This window comes from Girardinichthys multiradiatus, chromosome 13 (assembly GCF_021462225.1).
Source record: "Girardinichthys multiradiatus isolate DD_20200921_A chromosome 13, DD_fGirMul_XY1, whole genome shotgun sequence".
NCBI lineage: Eukaryota > Metazoa > Chordata > Actinopteri > Cyprinodontiformes > Goodeidae > Girardinichthys > Girardinichthys multiradiatus.
In genome coordinates, this window is record NC_061806.1 from 16,697,742 (window position 1) to 16,721,283 (window position 23,542).

Consider the following 23,542-nt stretch of genomic DNA (forward strand, 5'->3'; position numbering starts at 1 on the left):
AGCCACAGACAAAAATGAAAATGGAAAGGTAGTAAAACTACAAGCATCTAAAAGTTGGTAAAAAGAATGAAAGGTGAATGAGAAAGTTTTTGCAATGTGACAATTTAGAAGAAAAGAAAGGTACTTACTTTGGTCCAGGTAAGATGATGCCAAGGGTCCTATACAAAATGGCTCCAATGACATAATACATTGTGGTTTCGGATTCTCTTTCGGGCTCTGAAAAAAAAAAGAAATCAAACAAAGGACCATCACAAAATGTGCTATGATTATATTCAAAACTAACTCAAAAAGATTGCCTAAAAACACAAAGAGAAAAATAAAATTCTATACAATTTGCATTCTGTTGTGTGCATGTGTGCGAGTCTCTTTAGTGTGACTGGGTCAATGCGGTTGAAATGCAAAGCAGTTTGAGTTGCTGGTATGAGTATAAAAGCACTCTATAAATTCAGTCCATTTACCAAGTCAATTGTGGAATATATTTCAATGTTGTGGGAGGTAAGCAGGTGACTGTTGTGAATTAAATTCAGAACTTAGAGGTTTGGTGAACTTGTTGATGTGTAAAACAAGAGTCAGCGTAGAAATCCAACTCCAAATTTGGACGGCAATTAATAATCTGCCATAAAAGCTTTAGTGGCTGGAGCTGAAATGCAGTCATCTAGCAGCTGGCATTCAGCTCATCAACATGAAGCTTCAGCCTGATTTACACTTGTTTCGGGCTGCTCTGAAAGTGTTGCTGACAAATGCCCTGTTGACTATTTCACCACAAGACAAGTTACTAAACTACAGTGCTTGCCTAAAGGATATGACAGTTATACATTCACTTTTATTGTGTCCTACCTGGAAAATTGTGTCCAGTGCTAAACCTGTACTTTTCTTTGTATGGCTGGAGATTCAGATTGTGTCAGTGTTGGAACCCACAGCCATGAGTTACAATAGGAAATGCGGTAAGGACTTTTCTGGAAATTTCAAAATAAATTGCATTAACCTACTTCCGGCACAACTTGGGAATTGGGGGTAGCAGCGGACTTCCCATGATGCCACTGGCTGTATAAAAGCACCCCCCTTTCCAATGGTCTGATCTCTACCACCCGGGACTCCGCTGAGAGACTGGCCAGAGAGGAACAGCGCGCTAATGTCTCTTTGCTGGCAAAAAGACATAAACTCTTCAAACTGGATCCAAGGGTGTCATTAGATCACACGATCATATACAAAGTTAAGTACTGATGAATTACTGTTGAAAGAATCCGGTATTCATTCATAAAAGGGAAATTAAGGTATAAGCATTGCTTTACTTTCTCTCTGAGGCCTGCAGAAGCAAACTGTTCTCCAGAGTTCCCTGCAGAGACGCTGTCTCTATAAGCCGAGTATGAAGGAAGGACAATGGCCCCGCATCACCGTGGTTACGGTAATGTGCAGTTGGTTGGTGGACAGAACGAGACCACAGCTACGGAGGTTAGCTGGAAGCTAAACCTTTGTTCACGGAGCTTTCTTCAAACGTCGTCGTCGCCCAGACAACTCCTCCTCAACACAATTCAAACGAGGTAAGAGTTTGGGCAGAGAAGTATTTAGAATGAAATGATCTAAACATTTTTCATTTTATGAAGTTTGGTTTTGTTTGTGTTGAACTCAGCTATCTTGGTGCTAGCAGACGATCTGCAGCACACGTGTTCAGTTTTGTGTTCTTTGTTTGTGTGTTTTCAAAGTTAAGACAAACTTTACTTGAAGGGTGATTTTAAACACAGAAGATTGATCATAACGTGCCGTCCGCGCTTATGCATTTTAACCCTTTTATTAACGGTATTTTTAAAGGTGTGTGTTTGATTCTGGTGCTAAGCTATCAGCTTCTTTGTTAGCTTCAACTGCTAACAAGCTAAGAACACGTGTTTGCCTGCTAGGGAATATTTAACAGAAAGGTTGTTAGTTTCAATCCAGTAAATAATGTGTCCCTAACATAATTTTACTAAATTTGATAACTAAGTAAACACCATTAAGCCCCATTTCTCCAGAAATATTTTTCCAAAATATTCCCTTAATAATATTTCTTTAAATATTATTTCAATATATAAAGGCAGCTAATGAGACCCCGTTGGGAATTAGCCATCCAGAAGGTAAGTTTTATTCAGCAGATCATTCTTAAAACATTATTTTATTAAAATAATATTTTATCTGATCTTGCATTGTGAATGGTTGTCTAAGTTAATTCCAAGACTAATTTAACATCACTTCCAGATTCTTCAAGATAATCCTTGGTTCTCAAACATAAACATTGCATGGTAATGTTGCATCACTCTTTTGTTCATGGTTTTCAATCATCTTTAATCAGCTTGTTTATATTGTACATAGCCCATTGGTCTTCGTTATTCTTTAATTCTGCTTGGTAGTTAGTTGGATGGTTTTAGCATAATAAAGAGTTTGTTGATTGAAATATGTTTGACTTTGAGTTGACTTATTTTTGTTAATAAATTCTTGTATTTTAAGAAATTGTGTGAATTCATTCCATGTGTGTGCAGAGTTTTTGCTGTTCAATAATGTCAGAGCTCGTCTCACACCTTTCTATTTTGTCCTAATACCATCGCCTTACTGGGATGGTATTCACAGGATAACCTTTAACAGACCGGAACATTATTTGATAAAATATTAAAATATTAATATTAAATATTAAATAATATTCTCAGATTCATAATCCTTACATCAGTTTGTTTGCAGCCACCAGTCAGTAGCTTCAGTTCTGGGCAGCTTGACCTGTTGTAATACAGAAGCCTCATTAGTGAGATAAAGCCCATCACTAAAGTGGACCAAGCTTTAGAAAAATAAGTGTAAATCAGAGATTCCAGGCGTAATAATTTTTGACTTTGCCCCTTTGTCCTTTTGTTTGAAAAATTTTTTTTTTTTTTTTTTTCTCAGCAGCATCTGCCTCTTGTTTTTTTCTACCAACCTACACTAACAATTAATTATTTTGTCATATATAATATCCCCCTTCCACCAATCTTGGACAGAGTGTCCTTCTGTAAATGTCACTTTGTCTCAAATAAGGGAAGAAAGGAAGCAGGCAGGAAAAGTAAAAGTAAATGAGTTCCTGATGAGAGAAGCCACTCCCTCATTTGCCCTTTTAGGTTGTTAAACGAGGCAGAAGCACCAGGAACAAGGAGGAATGAGAGAGCAGGAAACAGAGGGAAGCTGATGGAATCAGACATTCTGGGTGACTCATCTAAAATCTGTCTGCCTGCTGCCTGGTAATGCTTTGGGAGAGAAATAGCAGTGCAAGACAGACGAGGAAAAAAGAGGAGACAAAAAAGATTTCAACAGCGGGGGAAAAAAGCATTGTGAGACTGCGAGGGGGCAAAAAAATCTAGATCAAAGTCAGGATGAGAAATTCTGAAAGTTTGATGGAACCTAATTGGACTGGGTCTGTGAAGGCTTGCAAATGAGGGAGTCAGTGTATTACAGCAAAATGGTAAATCAGCATATGAGGGGGTGGCACTCCTGTGCTCAACAGTGCCACAAAAGCACTCAATCACGAAACTCTAATTTCCTACCAAGAGAGTTTTTGTCACTCTCTTCCACTTGCTACACGTCAAAATGATTGGTGGTCAGCCATAATCTGACAAAATGGCAACCCACCAGTCACCATCTGTGAACTTTAATATGCCATTTATCAGGAAAAGGTATCCTCAGAGTTGATGCTAAGCCAGAATTTACTGTTGCAATCAGTGATAAAAGGCTGTTATCCTGCATGTTTGCTTTTGCTCTTTCCTTAGAGAAAAAATGTGGTGAGTTATTTGGAGTATAAGCAGTAGCATTGGTCTTCATGAAGTATTTGATGTCCAGATATCTCTGTCATAAGAGTTGATAAGGTTCTGCTGGAAAACCCTACATCTTGGGATTCATTTGACATATACTGGTATATTCACTTTGTAGACCAACAAACAGACATACACTAAATAGGACTATACAGGTCCTTCTCAAAGAATTTGCATATTGTGATAAAGTTCATTATTTTCTATAATGTCACGATGAAAATTTAACATTCATATATTTTAGATTCATTGCACACTAACTAAAATATTTCAGGTCTTTTATTGTCTTAATACAGATGATTTTGGCATACAGCTCATGAAAACCCAAAATTCCTATCTCACAAAATTAGCATATTATTAAAAGGTTCTCTAAACGAGCTATGAACCTAATCATCTGAATCAACAAGTTAACTCTAAACACCTGCAAAAGATTCCTGAGGCCTTTAAAACTCCCAGCCTGGTTCATCACTCAAAACCCCAATCATGGGTAAGACTGCCGACCTGACTGCTGTCCAGAAGGCCACTATTGACACCCTCAAGCAAGAGGGTAAGACACAGAAAGAAATTTCTGAACGAATAGGCTGTTCCCAGAGTGCTGTATCAAGGCACCTCAGTGGGAAGTCTGTGGGAAGGAAAAAGTGTGGCAGAAAACGCTGCACAACGAGAAGAGGTGACTGGACCCTGAGGAAGATTGTGGAGAAGGGCCGATTCCAGACCTTGGGGGACCTGCGGAAGCAGTGTACTGAGTCTGGAGTAGAAACATCCAGAGCCACCGTGCACAGGCGTGTGCAGGAAATGGGCTACAGGTGCCGCATTCCCCAGACCTGGGCTACAGAGAAGCAGCACTGGACTGTTGCTCAGTGGTCCAAAGTACTTTTTTCGGATGAAAGCAAATTCTGCATGTCATTCAGAAATCAATGTGCCAGAGTCTGGAGGAAGACTGGGGAGAAGGAAATGCCAAAATGCCAGAAGTCCAGTGTCAAGTACCCACAGTCAGTGATGGTCTGGGGTGCCGTGTCAGCTGCTGGTGTTGGTCCACTGTGTTTTATCAAGGACAGGGTCAATGCAGCTAGCTATCAGGAGATTTTGGAGCACTTCATGCTTCCATCTGCTGAAAAGCTTTATGGAGATGAAGATTTCGTTTTTCAGCACGACCTGGCACCTGCTCACAGTGCCAAAACCACTGGTAAATGGTTTACTGACCATGGTATCACTGTGCTCAATTGGCCTGCCAACTCTCCTGACCTGAACCCCATAGAGAATCTGTGGGATATTGTGAAGAGAACGTTGAGAGACTCAAGACCCAACACTCTGGATGAGCTAAAGGCCACTATCGAAGCATCCTGGGCCTCCATAAGACCTCAGCAGTGCCACAGGCTGATTGCCTCCATGCCACGCCGCATTGAAGCAGTCATTTCTGCAAAAGGATTCCCGACCAAGTATTGAGTGCATAACTGTACATGATTATTTGAAGGTTGACGTTTTTTGTATTAAAAACACTTTTCTTTTATTGGTCGGATGAAATATGTTAATTTTGTGAGATAGGAATTTTGGTTTTTCATGAGCTGTATGCCAAAATCATCCGTATTAAGACAATAAAAGACCTGAAATATTTCAGTTAGTGTGCAATGAATCTAAAATATATGAATGTTAAATTTTCATCATGACATTATAGAAAATAATGAACTTTATCACAATATGCTAATTTTTTGAGAAGGACCTGTACATCCTATTTTTTTCTTACTGTCTGATATTAAATCAGACTTATAGGGGACTCCCAATGCAGTGATGGCTTAATTCACTATTTCGAATGTTATTTGCAAACTGTGTTCCTTTTGTGCATTGGGTTCTTTTCAGTTAATAGTTACTTTTACTTTAGGAGATTCTGATGTGTCCTGTTTTTTGAGGAATTAACGGCTAAAAAAAGGCTGTTGTTGTTTGGTGCAACAGAATAAACGGCACACGTTGAGTGTGATGTTTGCATATGCTAAGAATATAATGGCTTTAAACAGCTAAAGAAAGCCCAGATGATGATGTCATTGCTTTGTAAGTTTCTGATTATAAGGTTCATATATAGTATTTGGGCTAATTGGATGCATACTTGCAGATCCTTTTTCAAGGCACACATGGAACAGATACAGAAGCTTCCTTGTGTGATATCATTGTAAATCAAGATATAAGGAAGACAATTGTGGATCTCCACATTACAATTTTCAGATGCATGAAGGTGCTATGTACATCTGTTCAAACACTTTTTTGTATAAACACCAAAGGAATGTCTAGCACTGATCAGAAAGAAGATAGAATCTGTATCCGAGATATGAACTGTTTTGGTGCAAAATGTCCACATCAGCCCCAGAATAAGAGCAACATAAATTGTGAAAATCCTGGCTGAAGCTGGTAAAGAGTGTCATTATTCACAATAAAACAAGTTTTGTCCAGACATGGGCTAAAGGGTACTTGGCGAGAAAGATGTTGTTTACTCCAAAAGAAACAAAAGAGAGATTACAGTTTGCAAATGCAGACTAGGACAAAAACCTTTATTTAAGCAGACATGTGATTTTATGTAACTAAAATTGACCTGTTTGGACAAAATGAGCAATGCTACATTTGTAGAAAAAAGGGAAAGCTTGCTAGCTTGAGAGTGCCGTCACATCTGTGAAGTACGGGCACTGAGGGGCCACACCAAAAAGATATGAAATCAAAGAACATTATGTGGAAATATTCAAACATCTCAAGCTCCTCAGTTGGAAGTGAAAGTGTGAGCACAATTGGGTCTTTCAAATGGACAGCTACAATTTTGTAATAAATTAGTTGCAAAATGGCTTTAGGACAACAAAATGAAAGATCTTAATCCCATGAAAAATGTGTGGACAGAGCTAAAAAGGTTAGGTGAACAAATTTTATGAGACATTGAGTTTTTTTTTTTATTTCCATACTTGATATATGATTGCTTAACCATTTTGGAATGCAGGTATAAATGGTGTCTCTAAGTAGCTACGGAAGTAGTCTGAGCAGCAGAGTGGCTTAGCTGGAAATCACATTGCTCATAAATCAAATGCCTAAAAAAGTTATGCTGGATCATTATTTACTCAATCCCATGGATCCTTGTATGCAATTTAAATACATGGCAGGTCACAACAGTGTGGTTAAAAAACTTTAAACCCCTTTAAAAATAATCTATGTTCCCATATCTACTGCAATTAACAAATTTGTTTCCATGTAACTTTTAAATGTTTTGTTTATAATGAAAGTAGCAGGGAACTGCTGTACTTACTTTCAGTCAAAGTCGGTGGGAAGTGTTAAATGACCTGCAAAAGTCCTGTTAATTTATAAAGTTACAGAAAGCCTGCAGATAAATCACTAATTTTGATTTTATGCTTGCTTCCCTGTAGGCAAAGATGACATGACCCATGCAGAGGCAATAGCCACATTAATGACAGATATAACATATTAATGCAGAGACATAAGACCAGTTTTTATCCTCTTAAAGATAGTAAATGAAAGTATTAACTAAGCATGGAAGCTAATAGTTTTCCAAGATGCATGATTTTCATTTAAAGACTTTTTGTTGTCTTAGACATATTTTTAGAAAGCTATTTTTTTCAATAGAAAGTTTTTAAAACTAACCAATAGCAAAGTTGCATGACCAAATTAAATGTTTCTTGGCATGCAATATGTGATTTCAAATGTAGTTTTTTTTATTTTGTTTATTTTCATATATAGGTTACATAATTAAGTCATTAGATTGCTGCAATAAAAAAACGTTGTAGGTACATTATAATTGTTGATGAAAGAAAGAGTTATAGGGAAGGAGTTAGTCATCTCAAAAATCAGGGAAGAGAAGTCTGTGCATCAGCTCACTGCAGCGCTTCATGAACCCCATCAACTGGCTACATACATGTGTGCCAATGAGCACAAACTAATGTACAGGTGAAGATTTATGATCCCATTTAAGCTGTCCATCTGAGATGGGCTTTTATAATGTGGTAAATGAACCAAACAAACAAAAAGCAATCAGATGAACTCAGGGCCTCACAAGGTAAAAAGGCAGAATTGCCACCAGGGGGCAAAGAGCACTAGCATTGTTCCAACCTAAACAGTTATATGTAGTTTGGATATCACAGTTTAACCAAGAGTGCATGCTAAAAAGGTAACTGTCAGGGTTTGTGTAGCGGAGGACCTCGGAATGTAGACGAGCAGGCACCATGACGGTAAGTGAAATGATTTAATGAACAGAAACTTACTGAAGAAAACGGTGGCAAAAAACAAACAAGGACAGGCTGGCAAGACAGGCTTGGCATGAGCGAAGGGCAGTACATGAATAGAGATAGTGATCCAAAATGTTTCTGCGAGGAATGAACAGAACAGATGTGTATATATAGAACAAGAACAGGGTGAAACGAGGAGACAGATTAGCTTGAAGCAGGTGAACCGAATAAAGTTAACTGACAGACAGGAGATAACACAACGTGACCGGAGCAAAACAGAAATTAAGTATACAAACTAATAGAAACATACCTAGAAAAACATGAAACTAAAGCATAACCAGATCCAAAAACCTAACTTGACAAAGCATGAACTAGAAGACAAAAACTAAAGCATGACCAGGAAAATAATAAACAGCAGCATGATTCAAAACCTTAACTGTGAGAAACCTAAGAGGAAAAACCAAACCCAAATCATAACAGTAACAGCCTGTGCTGAATATTGTATTAGGAGGTCCTTGCATGCATGTGAATCAGCTGGGAACTGGAATTACACACTGTGCAATACATGAAGCAAAACATTCAACAACTTAAACGAGGATGGTGAAGAAAAAAAAAACAGCCATGAATAACTATTCAATAATTGTACAAAGCTCAATCTTTTTCAAAAGCCTTCTATTGTGGCTGGGATATTAAATAAAATAAGACAACAAACACAAATCTGAACTCCTTGTGGAACAGGACTTCCAGAGGTGGTAAGGTACACAGTCCTCCAAATTGCATAGACTTGTTGCTAGGAGTTTGATGGAAGTTTTCAGAAATTTGATGGAAATTTTCAGGCTGCAGTTTAAATGCAAAATGCATTTGTTGCACTGTGTCGCAGTCCTTACCTCACACAAAGTTATGAATAGGGTGGACAAAGGACAAAGAGGAACTAAACAACTCAGGCTGTTTCAACAAACACATTTAAGTTTTGAGATTTAATCAAATAAAAATAATGAAGTGAAAAATGATTTATTAAATTGTGTCTTCCTAAATGGTAGGTGTTTCAGAATAAGCTAATGACAGCCAGAAACATGAAAAGAAACACGGTAGGTTCGTCCAGTGAGATGTCCCATGATGTTTTAAAATCAAACTGTATCATCAACAGGAGTCAGAGGCCAGATGAAGCTCTGTGCTTTTGGCCTGTGCCCTGTTTGAACTTTAATTTGAAAAAGGGATAAAGCGCTAGACAGAAATTCTGCCAGTATAATTTCCTGTGGGATGTGACCTTTGGCTTTGGTGGGAGCGGAAGACATCTGCCACAGAAATTTTCTTCTCACTGTTTTACTTCTTTTCTTGTTTCCCTTATAAAATCTTATCATCAGTGCTTTGAGGTATTTTTTTTTTTTCTTATTCATTACTTTGTTGTACTCGTTTGATTCTTGTTTAGGCATTTGCAAAACATACTGTATATTTTGCGTATTGAGCTAACTAAAACCTCATAGGGGGATAAAAAGTATTTCGAAGTCGCTTTTGACAAACAGCATTTATCTTGCTTGTGTTTGTCAAAGTGAACTGCCATTACTGAAGATTCTGTCAGCAGGATGCTTCCAAGGGAATACAACAGAAGTCCATACAGATAAAAGGCTTATGTCTTCTTTAAAAGCCCTCCCGGGCCATTTCACAGTCCAAATCCTTCTCAGCTTCACCCTTTAAAATTATTGAGAGGCCTTCGGTGGGCCTAAGCAAGTAACATCTATGAATGTGTGAATTTTTTCCAGAGGAGCCTTTCTGCCCTTGGGTAAAGAATGCATTCATGGAGGCAGGCTGGATAAGTGGGAATGATAACTCAATGCATGACAAACATTTCTGTTAACTGCCATATGTTTCCAGCTTCAGAGTAACATGTTTGATTCACTATTAGTATTTTTGGAGAGCATAAAAAATTATTTTTTCTCAGTTATATTAACAACTCAGTTTGATAGGAATAATAGTCCAGCCAAGTGCAATGACTGGATAGAAGTAAAATGACAGCAGATTTATTTGATCAAATTACTTTTTAATCTACAGTGTCCATGTGTAGAGGATGGAATCAGAAAGTGCTGGAAATGAGACAAGTTTTACATTCAATGAAGTAATTTTCAACTACAGATTCAATTATCTTTTTATACCTCCTTGTCTTTGTAAAAAAAACTTGTTCTGGATGTTCCTCACTATATTAGATCAACAAATCAGTAAATACTTAAAAAAAATTGACACTCATATGTTTAATAAAACGATCACAAACAGAAAGATAGAATTCAACCATCTTTTGAGGTTGTTATATTTTGTTGTTCTGACTTTCAGCTAAGGAAAACCCCATATTCGCCCTCTCAGAAAATCAGAATATTTTATAAGACCAATGAAAAATAATACAGAAATGTCAGACTACTGGTATGTCTGTGTGCTGTACTTTACATTACTTAATACTTGGTTGGTATTACTTAATACATTTTGTGGCAGACTGCTGCCCTGACTTTGGATTGATGAAACACTGTGGCCCAACACCAGCAAATAATGTTTCCTGAAATCATCACATCCAACAATGGATGGCAACAGTGATTGTTTTGCCTCTCCAACCTTCTTCCATTCTCTGTGATGTTGATTTTCCGACTAAATTGAGAACTTACATTCATCTAAATAAAGAGCTGTTAAAGATTGCTGTTGAATGGTGTGGCTATTTGAAGCATAGACTCCAGCCGCAGTCCACACCTTATAAATTTAACCCAGTCTTAAATAGTCTTTGCTTCACAGTCCTCTCAAGGCTGCAGTTATTCTTGTTGCTTGTGCACCTTTTTCTACCGCACTTTTTTCTCACTCAACTTTTTATATACACAGTATATTTGGTTACAGCACTCTGAGGAGCAATAACTTTGAGAGTTTTAATCTCCTTGTGGAGAGTGTCACTGAATGTTTAGTGAACAAATTTTAAGTTAGCAGTCTTCCTGATGACTGTGTAATATTTCTGTATTAAAAATCATTTTATGAACTGGTCTTTAATGGTTTTCTATTGTATTCAATATTTTGATGAAACATTTTATGAGCTTCAAGAAAGACAAAAATGCTTTGAATATCTTGATCTATGTCTAATGAATCTATATAAAATGAGTTCATTTCATAAAAGAAAACAAAACAATGTTTTAATTATGCTCTAATTTACAAAGAAGCACCTGTATAGGGATTATGTATATGAGTTGGCTCTGAACATGTTATCAAATTACTAGAACAGACTAGCACACACAAATGCAAAAAAGTCCCCCATTTAGAGCAAATGATATCTGTCTTGAATCTCTTACCCTCAGCGGGGTTGGTAAAGACTTCTTTAGGGATGTAGAGCTTATCCTCGGCTGTTCTGGCCCAGTCCTTCATCCCTCTTCGTCCCTTCATGGGAAAGTTGATATCACTTGAAACTGCAGACACTGGCTCTCTCTGTATGGTTATCACTAAATAAACGAAAGAGACATCAAAAAACTTGATGCAGTTCTGCAGAACGAAAACATTCCTGAACAAAAACTGGCAAATCAAAATTATCAAAGAAAGGAGTATATCTTCAAAAGTTACTAGAGCAATGTTAGCAGAGGATGCTAAAATTTCACATGCAACTTCTGACTAGCTCAGTGAAAAAGCACAAAATAAGGGAATGGTTAGTATCAAAACACAGTAACTATCTGACATGAATGGTGATCATAATTCAGTGGACTTACTGAGGTTGTTAGTGACTGTCAGGAAACTCTGAAAAGGCTTCTGTGCTTCTCCAATTAAATGAATAAAATCTTCTAATATTCTCATAAGCAAAGCAGCACCGGGAGCCACCTGTGGATAGAAAGATAAAATGAAATACTGTGATGTGATTCCTTGATAAAATCCAAACATAATTTGTAAAATGCCTCATTGCAATCCTTTTTTTCATTTGGGAAGAACATTTAGTGCCATAGTTCTCCAAACCATGGCCCTTGTACCACTGGGAGCATTGAGGGTCTGTGCAGAAGTACCGAAAGAAAGAAATCAACTATTTTCGAGTTAAAAATAAGCTAATTAGCCATTCTAAGATGAGCATGTAAAGCCAAATAATACCAAGAATCAGCTGATAACATAAGTGGTTCAAGTACAACATGATTCTAAAGCTGCTCTTGTTTTGTTGCCATTTCTGAATGTTTATATGTGCGTCTCACTGCAAAGAAAATAAGTGCATTTTGGGAAACATCAAGTCCTGTGAAGTCATGTCTACAAAATATATGTTTGACATACAGTGCTTTGAAGAAGTATTTACCTCCTTATGGATTTCTGCTTTTGCTTTTTTCACACCTAAATATTTCATCATGATCATCATACAGATATTAATATCAAGAAAAAGGACCTGAATAAACACAAAATGTAGTTGTCAAACAATAATTTAATTAATTAACAAAAACGTTATTAGAAACAAGGTGGTCTCTTAAGAGTTTTAAAGCATGAACATCTCAGTAGAATTTAAGTCCACACTTTTATTAGGCAGTACAGTAGCCCAACATCATCACACTACCACCACCATGTTTAACTGTAGGTGTTATGTTCTTTATGAGCAGATACTCTTTCACAGCTCCATGTATTGTGTGTGAAAAGGAATGATAGGTGTACAATTGCAGTGGTGTACAAGGTACTGTAAGAACAAAGAACAAATATTTTGCAGAAATAACATTTAACCTCTTAAACCCCAACCCCCGGAAACAGGGGAAGCTCCAGGTTATTTTTGTTCTATGTTTATTGCTCATACTTCTCTTACTTAAACATATACATGTCTGGTATCCTCTGAAACATCAGACTCTTGATTAAAAGCTGATATAAACCATTTCTACGAACACCAAACACAGTTAAAACTAAGAGCAGTTGAATCAGAAAAATGCAGGAACTAAATGCACGTTATTCTAAACAGATTAACCGGATGTCTCGACCTCTGCTTCCTGATTGGTGGGATTGACGTGAAACACGTGGAGATAACTTTATTCTACTGGCTCTAAGGATGAAAAGGAGGGTCCATTTGTGCAATTTGGCCAATCCAAACTCGAGTTAATGGCGTGCGTAATGTAGGTTGTTATTGTAAACACTGAGTACGCTGTACGGCATGGCGCAGTCGCTTCAGCTGTTACCCACCGGACCTTCCTACCTCTGGCTGTTTATGTGGTTATCATTTCACGTGTTCGAGTGTTTGTTTTTGAAACACAATGGCTTCCCGCACAAGTTCTACACCATTGCTGAAAGCTTTGGACCTAAATACAATGGACTGCGGTACTGAAGTCTGTGCAGAGGATTTCTCATCCAAAGACGAATACCTTATTTATCCCGACAAGATCAATGATGAGCAGGAATTTGCAGTTCCACCGCTTGAAAGGTATGTAATTTTAATTTTATTGCGAAATACGTTTAAAGATTGAGGTTTTTTTTTACACTAGTGCTTCGTGATGTCTCGTTATGAATGGATTTGTAAGCCACACAGTGGAAGATATTACTGAAATGTTTGCACCTGTAATTAGCCCCGACACACCCACCCCAACCTGCCCGGTAAACAAAGGTGTTGTGAACACATACATTCATTCCTAGTTGTCAATAAATTTATGTTATTGTCTTTTTAGCGATGCTGTTACGCATTTTATTGCGAAGATTGTTTTTTTTTTTTTTTTTTTTTTTTTTTTTGCACTGGTACTTCCTGTTCAATAAATGTGCTCCAGTATGATTCAACATAGCATTTTCTTGTTCTATTGAAAATAATAAAAAAATAGAAAATCTTTTTTTCTGTGTACCATCCTCATTATCTCTGAAACAATAGCTACTGCTGTGATATTTACACTTCTGATTGAATCTCCAGAGTGTTACCTTTAATTTGACAGCAATGTTATTTAAATATAGTTTGTAGTTGCTGAGAAAAACTCAATTACATTTGGCCATGTAATTTTAAGCACAAACTTCAGAAAAACACCTTGGGTTACAAGAGGTTAAACAGTGTAGCATGGTTTAGATTTATCCATTGTATTAATGTTTTTTTTTTTTTATAGTTCTATGGACAATGGAAGGTGGTGGACAGAGAAGTGGAGGGCATGCAGCTAATGACACAGATGGGAATTCAGACCAAAAACACCTGATTCAAGGACTAGTTTCACATAGGACACCTGCTCTACCCTCTGCACCATACAGCTTCCTGCTACTAGAAAGTTTTTTTTGTTTTTTTTTTAATTGAGACAGGACTGCATTTGACCCTTCCTAGTTCAAAATATAAATACTTATACTGAGCCAACCAGAACTTAATAATTTTACACCAAACAGAAATTACTCAAAACACAGTTTTGTATAAATGAAGCCTATACTCAATTTGTGAAAACATAAAAGAAAGCATTTGCAATACTATTATGGCGTTAGCTTTACCTTTTAATTAGACAAGCATAATAGCTTTAATAAATCAAAACTGGACTGATTGCAGATTCTATAAAACACACTTTGTAATTTCTTAAATCTTTTAGAATTTTGTTTCTGGACAGAACAATGCTGCTACAACAATCACAACAAACGGTCCACAGAACAAAATGTTAAAATATCCAATAAATAGCATAATTACAAAAGAAGAAAAATACAAGTCATAACAATTCATAAAACACTTGTCACATTAGCATCCCATCATCTTCACACATATTCTACTGAATCACAAAAATTCCTATTAAAAGCTATTAATCAACAGGCCTTCAGATACCTCCTGTATTCCAGCTCATCTCTCTGTCTTAAATCGTTAATGAGGTTGATAGAAAGAGGGATTAATGATACAAATTAAACCTTTGCACTACAGATGTAATGTCTATAGACAACCTGGTAGAACTACTTACTATTGGTGAACAATTGTCCTGCTCATAAGTCAAAGAAATAAAATAAAACTTTTTTAGGAATGACTGATACTTTCTGAGGAGTAATTTAAGGGTTTGCCTCATGTCTTCCATCAAATACTTCAGATGCCTATTCAGATGTTTCTCTTTAAAAATGAAATGACTAAAAAACTCAGAATTAATATACATTTACTATAAAGACTTAAAATAGTGACCATGTGGAATAAGATATGTTACTGGGCTGTTTATTGTTTCCAGATGTGAAGTAAGTCTGTTTACTCCAGGGCATCTCTGTGGATAAGACCCTAAAATTTTCATATGTGCCAACATGCATTGCAATTAATATGTAGACATTTTACCTGATGTGCGTCCTCCCACTTCTCAAGATTTTCCAAGTCCAACATGTGGCTGACAATCTGGAAGAATTTCTACACATGGGAGGAAGATGCTGAGTTAAAAAGGGAGGACGATCGTCAGATTGTCCCCTATCATAAATCTACCTCCAACACACCAGCTGTTAATACTACGGGCATGTTTCTAGTTTATTTTCTATGAAAACTAACAAAGAACTCTTGCAACTCTCATGCAATTGCAGTGCTTAGCAAAAGTATTCACACCCCTTCGGATATGTCAATTCTTTTCATATTAAAACCATACATTTTTGTCACGTTTTGTGTGACAGACCAGCAAAAAGTTGTTCAGAATTCAGAATTAGAAAAAAAGAAACACACTTTTCCAAATGAATTTATTTAAAAAAACTTAAATAAATATTAAAAGAAACAGCTAATACCTGTGATAATGCATCTGTATTCAGCTTCTATGAGTCAATACTTTGTACGTGAAACACATAAATATGCTATGATGTAAACCTTTTCCATTGGAGCTCTGGTTGGATGTTTCAGGTTGTTATTCTGCTGAATGGTGGACATTCAAACCAAACTCTAATGTAATCAACCAGGTTTTCTTCAATAATTGCCCTGTATTTAGTTGCCTCTACAATCAGTACATCTTATGGCCTTTGTTTAACAATGGCTTAGTTCATTTCACTTTTCAAAAAAGGGCAGATTTGTGGATTGAACCCCAGATCCTATCCTGGCAACAGATTATCCGTACTGAGCTGCTGATCTCTGTAGCTCCTCCAAAGTAAGTGTGGGCCTATTGGCTGCTTCTCTCATATCATTTTGGATAATGGATTCAAACATTACTTTATAAGATATGCAATGTTCGAATTTTATTTTTTTCATGAACTAACACTAACCTGCTTTAAACTTGTCCACAGCTTTATCCCTGATCTCCTTTTTGTCTCAATTTGCATTTATGATGCTGTTTGCTCACTAATGTTCTTTGAACAATTCCCTGTGGCATTTACAGAAGGGAATGGAATAAAAATGACTTTGTGAAAATTTTTGAAAGCTGTGTTTCCCTTTTTATCCACTTCACAATTATGCACTAGTTTGTGTTGACCTATCACACAAAACCCTAATAACATTTAATGAACTTTATGATTGTTTCATGCCGAAATTGAAAAAGGTTCAAGTACATAAATACATTCGCAAATAACAGGGAATTGCCTGAGTTAATAAGCAATCTGATGTGTCCTACAGACAATAGTAATTCATTGTTATTTACAACAAGTGAAACAGAAAAGAGAGGCTCTTCAAGGAATACAGAAGACCTGCCCACCTGCACGTCGTCGGAAGCTGGGATGTAGGTTGCTCTTTTGAAGGTGTCCGTCACATTTCGTAGGATCTCCGTGGAGAAGAGAAGGTCGCCACTGTAGTAGCTCCTCCTCTGCAAAAGTTCCAGGAGACTCCGTACGATCTGAGACATCCCCTCCCCGGCCAGGGTCCTCTGACCCTTCGCAAGATGCTCTAGTAACTACAAAGCATTGAGAAATAGACATATAGGGAAAATGGACAGATTCACCTCTGACTTATACAACAACCATGACACAAATGGCACATAAAATATTCAAACAAATACTTATTTTAAAATGTTTCATTATTGTAAATTGTATGCCTTTATAGCATGTAGACCTTGGTTAAACAAAGTAACTTGTAAGCTAATTGATTTAAAAAGAGAACCCCCAAAATGGTAAAGTGCCAAGCAAGTAATGGAAAAAAAAAAAGAGTTTTGGCAATTAAAGGTTCAGTTTGCTGGGTGCAGTGACATCTACAGGCACAGATAAACTTTACAAACACTATAGACTCATACAAGAATCCTTCTAGCTGCAAAAGTGTTTTTTTGGTTTGTAGTTAGGCAGTTTGGTAAAATAATAAATGGAGGGAAAAAGAGGAATATGTATAAATATTTATCTAAATGTTATGAAATTAAAAACTCTAAATTCTAATCATTCTATACACAGATAGGAGCATGCATGTATTTTTAAATATCTTCCATCTGATCTTTGTAACTTCTGTACACTTACTTTTTGGACGTTTTGCTATCCATGGCACATTAATCAAGATTAACAAAATATTTTAAACTGCTGAGCCCACTGCAGATGTATTTAAAAACTAGCATTGCATGGTTGGGAATTGCTCTATGATTAAAAAAAAAAAAAAAAAAGAAAAGATATACGAGTAAAATCTTCGCACTGGTTTGGGGACATAACCGAAAACAAATGTTTGCTATGTTAAAAGTGATGTGCCCTCCACAATTTATAGAGCCCCTGGAGAAGGTGTTTATTTAACCCTTTAACCCTCCCGCAGTCTAAGTGCTAGTACAGAGCAAGGTACAGGTCCTTCTCAAAATATTAGCATATTGTGATAAAGTTCATTATTTTCCATAATGTAATGATGAAAATTTAACATTCATATATTTTAGATTTATTGCACACTAACTGAAATATTTCAGGTCTTTTATTGTCTTAATACAGATGATTGTGGCATACAGCTCATGAAAACCCAAAATTCCTATCTCACAAAATTAGCATATTTCATCCGACCAATAAAAGAAAAGTGTTTTTAATACAAAAAACATCAACCTTCAAATAATCATGTACAGTTATGCACTCAATACCTGGTCGGGAATCCTTTTGCAGAAATGACTGTTTCAATGCGGCGTGGCATGGAGGCAATCAGCCTGTGGCACTGCTGAGGTCTTATGGAGGCCCAGGATGCTTCGATAGCGGCCTTTAGATCATCCAGAGTGTTGGGTCTTGAGTCTCTCAACGTTCTCTTCACAATATCCCACAGATTCTCTATGGGGTTCAGGTCAGGAGAGTTGGCAGGCCAATTGAGCACAGTGATACCATGGTCAGTAAACCATTTACCAGTGGTTTTGGCACTGTGAGCAGGTGCCAGGTCGTGCTGAAAAATGAAATCTTCATCTCCATAAAGCTTTTCAGCAGATGGAAGCATGAAGTGCTCCAAAATCTCCTGATAGCTAGCTGCATTGACCCTGCCCTTGATAAAACACAGTGGACCAACACCGGCAGCTGACACGGCACCCCAGACCATCACTGACTGTGGGTACTTGACACTGGACTTCTGGCATTTTGGCATTTCCTTCTCCCCAGTCTTCCTCCAGACTCTGGCACCTTGATTTCCGAATGACATGCAGAATTTGCTTTCATCTCAAAAAAGTACTTTGGACCACTGAGCAACAGTCCAGTGCTGCTTCTCTGTAGCCCAGGTCAGGCGCTTCTGCCGCTGTTTCTGATTCAAAGGTGGCTTGACCTGGGGAATGCGGCACCTGTAGCCCATTTCCTGCACACGCCTGTGAACCGTGGCTCTGAATGTTTCTACTCCAGACTCAGTCCACTGCTTCCGCAAGTCCCCCAAGGTCTGGAATCGGCCCTTCTCCACAATCTTCCTCAGGGTCCGGTCACCTCTTCTCGTTGTGCAGCGTTTTCTGCCACACTTTTTCCTTCCCACAGACTTCCCACTGAGGTGCCTTGATACAAGGCAGTCATTTCTGCAAAAGGATTCCCGACCAAGTATTGAGTGCATAACTGTACATGATTATTTGAAGGTTGACGTTTTTTGTATTAAAAACACTTTTCTTTTATTGGTCGGATGAAATATGTTAATTTTGTGAGATAGGAATTTTGGGTTTTCATGAGCTGTATGCCAAAATCATCTGTATTAAGACAATAAAAGACCTGAAATATTTCAGTTAGTGTGCAATGAATCTAAAATATATGAATGTTAAATTTTCATCATGACATTATGGAAAATAATGAACTTTATCACAATATGCTAATTTTTTGAGAAGGACCTGTAGATGTCACGAGAGGCGCCTGAAAGAACTGCACATGGGGTTGCGACCCCTCCAGGACTGCGGGAGGGTTAAATAAATTGTTGTGATGGTGACAGTAGAAATTGGCCAAAAATTTGAAAGTAAAAAAAAAACAAAAACCTGTTGAATATTTTGGCGTTTGGCAAACAGAAATATTTTTTTTATAATCCCAACTGACATTACAGTTTTTGTCGCATTCAATGTCAGATAGTTATAGCAATTGTTTTTTTATACGCTATCTGGTTTTAGCTGTATATTCAGACTTGCAAAGTTTAATTCTCTTGTGTTGCCCATTTCAAAGAGTGGCTAGGAAATATGGGCCTCTGTCTCATGTCATAATAATTCCATGAAATACATTTGTTATGTAGCAAGAGTTAATGGTGCAAATAATAATAGCACAAGTGATTTTGAACAAGAAAATCATCTCAACTTGGGATGTGGAATTAATATAAGTACTCAAAATAGGAGCTAGCTATTTTAACACATTAGAGTGACTAAGATAATATATTGAGAAATACATGTATTTAGAAGTTTTTTTTCCACACGCTTTATCAGGGAACCTAGTATATCTAAAGGGCTCTGAATACCTTACAAAAATACTCACAAAATAAATAAGTTAATAAAAAAGTGCAATGCCTCGACACAATTTAAATGAAGGGATTGGTCAGAAGTTCTTTATAACTTTTGTCTATTGGTGTATGTAAAATTATATAAACACACCTTTTGTGTTATTCTTGAGTCAAAGAGGCAAAATGACAAACTACACTGTTGAGAGTAGAAAGGAGAATAACATGGCTTGTCAGCAATAACAAAAGAAAATAAATAAAAAATACTGACAAATCGTAAAAAAGCATGTGTGAAGTGCCTGGGTGCATATGCAACAGTGATTTACATATTTGAAGCACTATTATTCTAGAGAATTTTAATGAACACCTTGCTAAATTCAAATAACTTTCTGCAATATATGTCTGCTTGATAACAAGATTTAAAAAATAAAATCAAAAAAATGCATTGCTTGAGAAATTAAAGATATATTTTGGTTTTGAGTTGAAAGAGTATTTTAAGAAATAGCTATGCAGTAAATTGCGGAATTTCTTGGTGTCTGTGATACAAACAGGCAAGAAAGGTAAGCCGTAACACTAATCTCAGAGAGCAACTGGATCTTAAGTCCATGACAAACAGAAAGAATAGTCATGTTTGCACCTTAAATGGAAATATAAAGTGGGAGGGAGTGATGCTGACTGGGAGAACAAAAGATAACAGCACCGCACAAAATGTATAATTGAATTCCAGTGTCAATCTAAGGTTGGAACAAAAACTAAGAGTGCATTCAGATCTGTCACATATAATCCCGGGCCATCTTCTTCCACCATCATATAGTAGCTGGTAAAGGTTGAAGTTCACAGAGCAGGAAAAGAGTCTCCCTGATGAACACAATCATTAGCTGAGTTCATTAACTGATAAGTGTGAGTGCAACACCCTGGGAAATCTAATTAGAGATAGTAGGAACCGAAGTCCTGAGTAAAGAGATTGTTCATCTTCTATTTTGAGTAAACCTGTTAAAAAATAAAGTTGATTAAATGGAGCACAGAGCAACACAGCTAGAATTACAATGGAGAAAAACATCTGAAAAACGTCTTATTTTCTCACATTTTGATTTAAAACATGACCTGTTTGAAAGTGATGCTGCAAGAAAGTGGTTGAAATGATGTAACGTGGACAAATACATGTCTGGGTTTATGATATAAATAAATCAGCAAAGAGCAGTTCTTAGATTGAGAGAGAATATGTGATGAAAGCTGACTTACAGCTAAATGTAATTGTCTATATTCAAGGGAGACGCATCTGGCGAAGCTCGGAGGACCCCAGAAAGCAACTCCATTATTGTCCAGCATACATCGACGACTAGCAGACCCTGGAAAAAAGAATCAATGAAAAAACATTCACAAATATGATACAGACTGAAATTGACGTACATTATTTCTGTGAATGTGCTTTACTGTCCATGTCATTAAAATACTACCACCACACTACAAACTAAAATACAAAAAAAGTGTCTAATCATAGACAAACAATAAAACATAGACTTCTTTGAAGTGTTGTTTCAAGAAACTAAACAAATAAAAAGGCACCTCTTCAGAATAGCAGAGATAAGGCAACATGCTATTCAAGTAAGCCCTAGGTGTCAATATTAATACTTTCAGGAAAAGAGCAACAAAAAACAAATACTTTCCTAAATGTTCCTATCTCTACAGTCAGAGCAACATGTAAAAACTACAAACACGGCTGAAAGAAGACCCAAATTTCCCTTATTTACAAAATAAAGAAAGTAAATAATCTAGAAGTACTAGATTTTTTACCTTCTTAGTGGCAGTCAGACACTTCCACGTCCAGTTACTGATGGTTGAAAATGTCTCCAGATTAAGGTTCTAGGTACACTACATAGGATAACCTTTAAACAAATATTTTTTTCTGCTGTTTCTGACCAATAAAATCAGTGTAGGAACTGGGGGGAACTGTAGGATTCCAAGCAAAAATGCTAAAATATTAATATGGTTCCATAGACTGGCAGCAACATCAAATGAGATCAAATGTGATTCTATAGCCTCTAAAGCTGACTGGCAGACTATCTGATTGAGTCAGGCATGTTTTAAATTTGACTGAATATGCAGTAAAACACATTCAAATATAATGCCATCTCTTAGAAACCTTACACTGATTGGAAAACTCAATTAATTTAACCAGTTCTGCAGTTGTTCTTTAAATTGTAATGATAAAGGAATGTACACAAAAAGAATGCCACCATCAATATGAAAAATTGACTAAGTCATTGATACCATTGTTCAGTTGTCTTTTGTCTTTATTTGGCAAAAACTAAACAATTTAAACTGTCCCTGTTATAGTTAAAGTATCAGCAGTGCAATGATATTTCTGCACAGAGATCTCTGCAAAGGCACTCATTTCTTTCTGAAGATTCTCTTATGAACTCGCTTGGAATATAAAAAAAAAAAAAATCTAATTTTGAGAAATCACCAGAGGCACAATTATTGATGCCTCTAATGCCAAGACTTTGTACAACCCTTTTTGGAGGACAGCACTTGTTATTTTCTGTAACATTTCACAAGGTAGAAGCAAACAAAGTGAGAGAGATCTTTCACCATTCCTCTTTGCAGAATCTCTCTAGACCATCAAGTTTTGTTTTTTGTTTTTTTTTGTTCTTTTTCATCCAGGGTACTGGGTCTTCTTTTAGGCTCTCTCCACATGTTTTCTACATTATTTATGTTGTAAAATTCCTTTAATTCAACCAAGAAGTTTATTTTCTAAGGAAATGAGAAAGATATCTCTGAAAAGATAATACAACTTGTAAGGAGGTATCAGTTTTGAAAAAACAAATGGTCTGTCTTATTTCTTATACCCTTCTCAACAGTCATGGAAAAAGATCCTTATTGGCATTATAGCAATCAAACCCACCAATACCTGCTGACAAGCTTTTTGCAAGTTTCCACAGGTGTTTTGATCATTTATCGTTGGTCCAAGTAATTCAGCTTGGAAGGCCTCCTCTAAATATCCTAATTTTTAGCCCCGTTCACAGATTTCCTATCAGAATAGGTCAGGACTCTTGCAAGGACTTCCTAAAATGTTATTGCTTCAATTAAAAACTAAATGTTTTGTTTTTCATTTACACTTCACTGAAGGTCTGGTGAATCAGAATCAGCTTTATTGGCCAAAACGGTGTGCACAAACAAGAAATTTGATTTCAGTTTCAACCACTCACCGGGTACAGACTTTAAGTATAAATATAAATATAAGATGATCATAGAAGAAGGTGGATTTTGTGTCTTTTGATAAATAACAGTGTTGGTTTGGTCAAATGCGGTGGATCTTTACCCTCCTGAAAAGCCAAATGGCAACCCATTTACAGAATTCCGTTCTCTTTTGTCTCTTTGGTTTTCAGCTCTGTATTATTTTGGGCTTAGTTTGTATTTTGTGAATATTTTACTCATCCGTGTGCATTCTTATGTTTATCATGTTCAGCTATTCCTCCATCATTCCCTTGCAGCATTTTTCATAGTCTCTGCAACATTTTTTGCCATTCTCAATCAGTGTTCCTACACCTAGACAGCTACAGCCTATTCAGGTAATAAGACTCACCTTTTCATTGTTCCATTAATCACCTTTCCCAGTACTCTCTCTTTCATTCACCATTTATTGAGGATTCTAGATTTCCCATTATGTTCCCACGTGTGTTTCTCATTTTGTATTATAGTTTGGATTCCTTTGCATTTGTTCCTTGTTTATGTATGTTGTTGTACCTGACATTTTATGAAATCGCCACTTTCTTCATTATTCAGCCTACCTCCTGCCTGCATTGAGTCCCTTAGCAATACACAAAAGGACAAAGCATTAATTGCAATCATTTTAACACTTC

The 23,542-nt window shown here is 36.7% G+C and overlaps 1 protein-coding gene and 1 long non-coding RNA gene across 2 annotated transcripts in view; one reads left to right on the forward strand and one right to left on the reverse strand.

The window, feature by feature from the left end:
- adgrb2 (adhesion G protein-coupled receptor B2) overlaps window positions 1-23,542 on the reverse strand; it is a 353,452-nt gene that overhangs the window by 145,381 nt on the left and 184,529 nt on the right. Inside the window, exons 10-15 of the mRNA XM_047383933.1 lie at window positions 20,922-21,028; window positions 16,555-16,749; window positions 15,231-15,299; window positions 11,731-11,839; window positions 11,323-11,469; window positions 129-216 (exon numbers count right to left, since the gene is read on the reverse strand). Of these exons, the coding sequence (XP_047239889.1) occupies window positions 129-216; window positions 11,323-11,469; window positions 11,731-11,839; window positions 15,231-15,299; window positions 16,555-16,749; window positions 20,922-21,028 (715 nt within the window). The remainder of the gene's footprint in view (window positions 1-128; window positions 217-11,322; window positions 11,470-11,730; window positions 11,840-15,230; window positions 15,300-16,554; window positions 16,750-20,921; window positions 21,029-23,542) is intronic.
- Window positions 11,920-14,937, forward strand: LOC124879527. The gene is made up of 2 exons (XR_007041045.1): window positions 11,920-13,394; window positions 14,056-14,937. It is a non-coding gene; the product is annotated as an uncharacterized LOC124879527 (long non-coding RNA).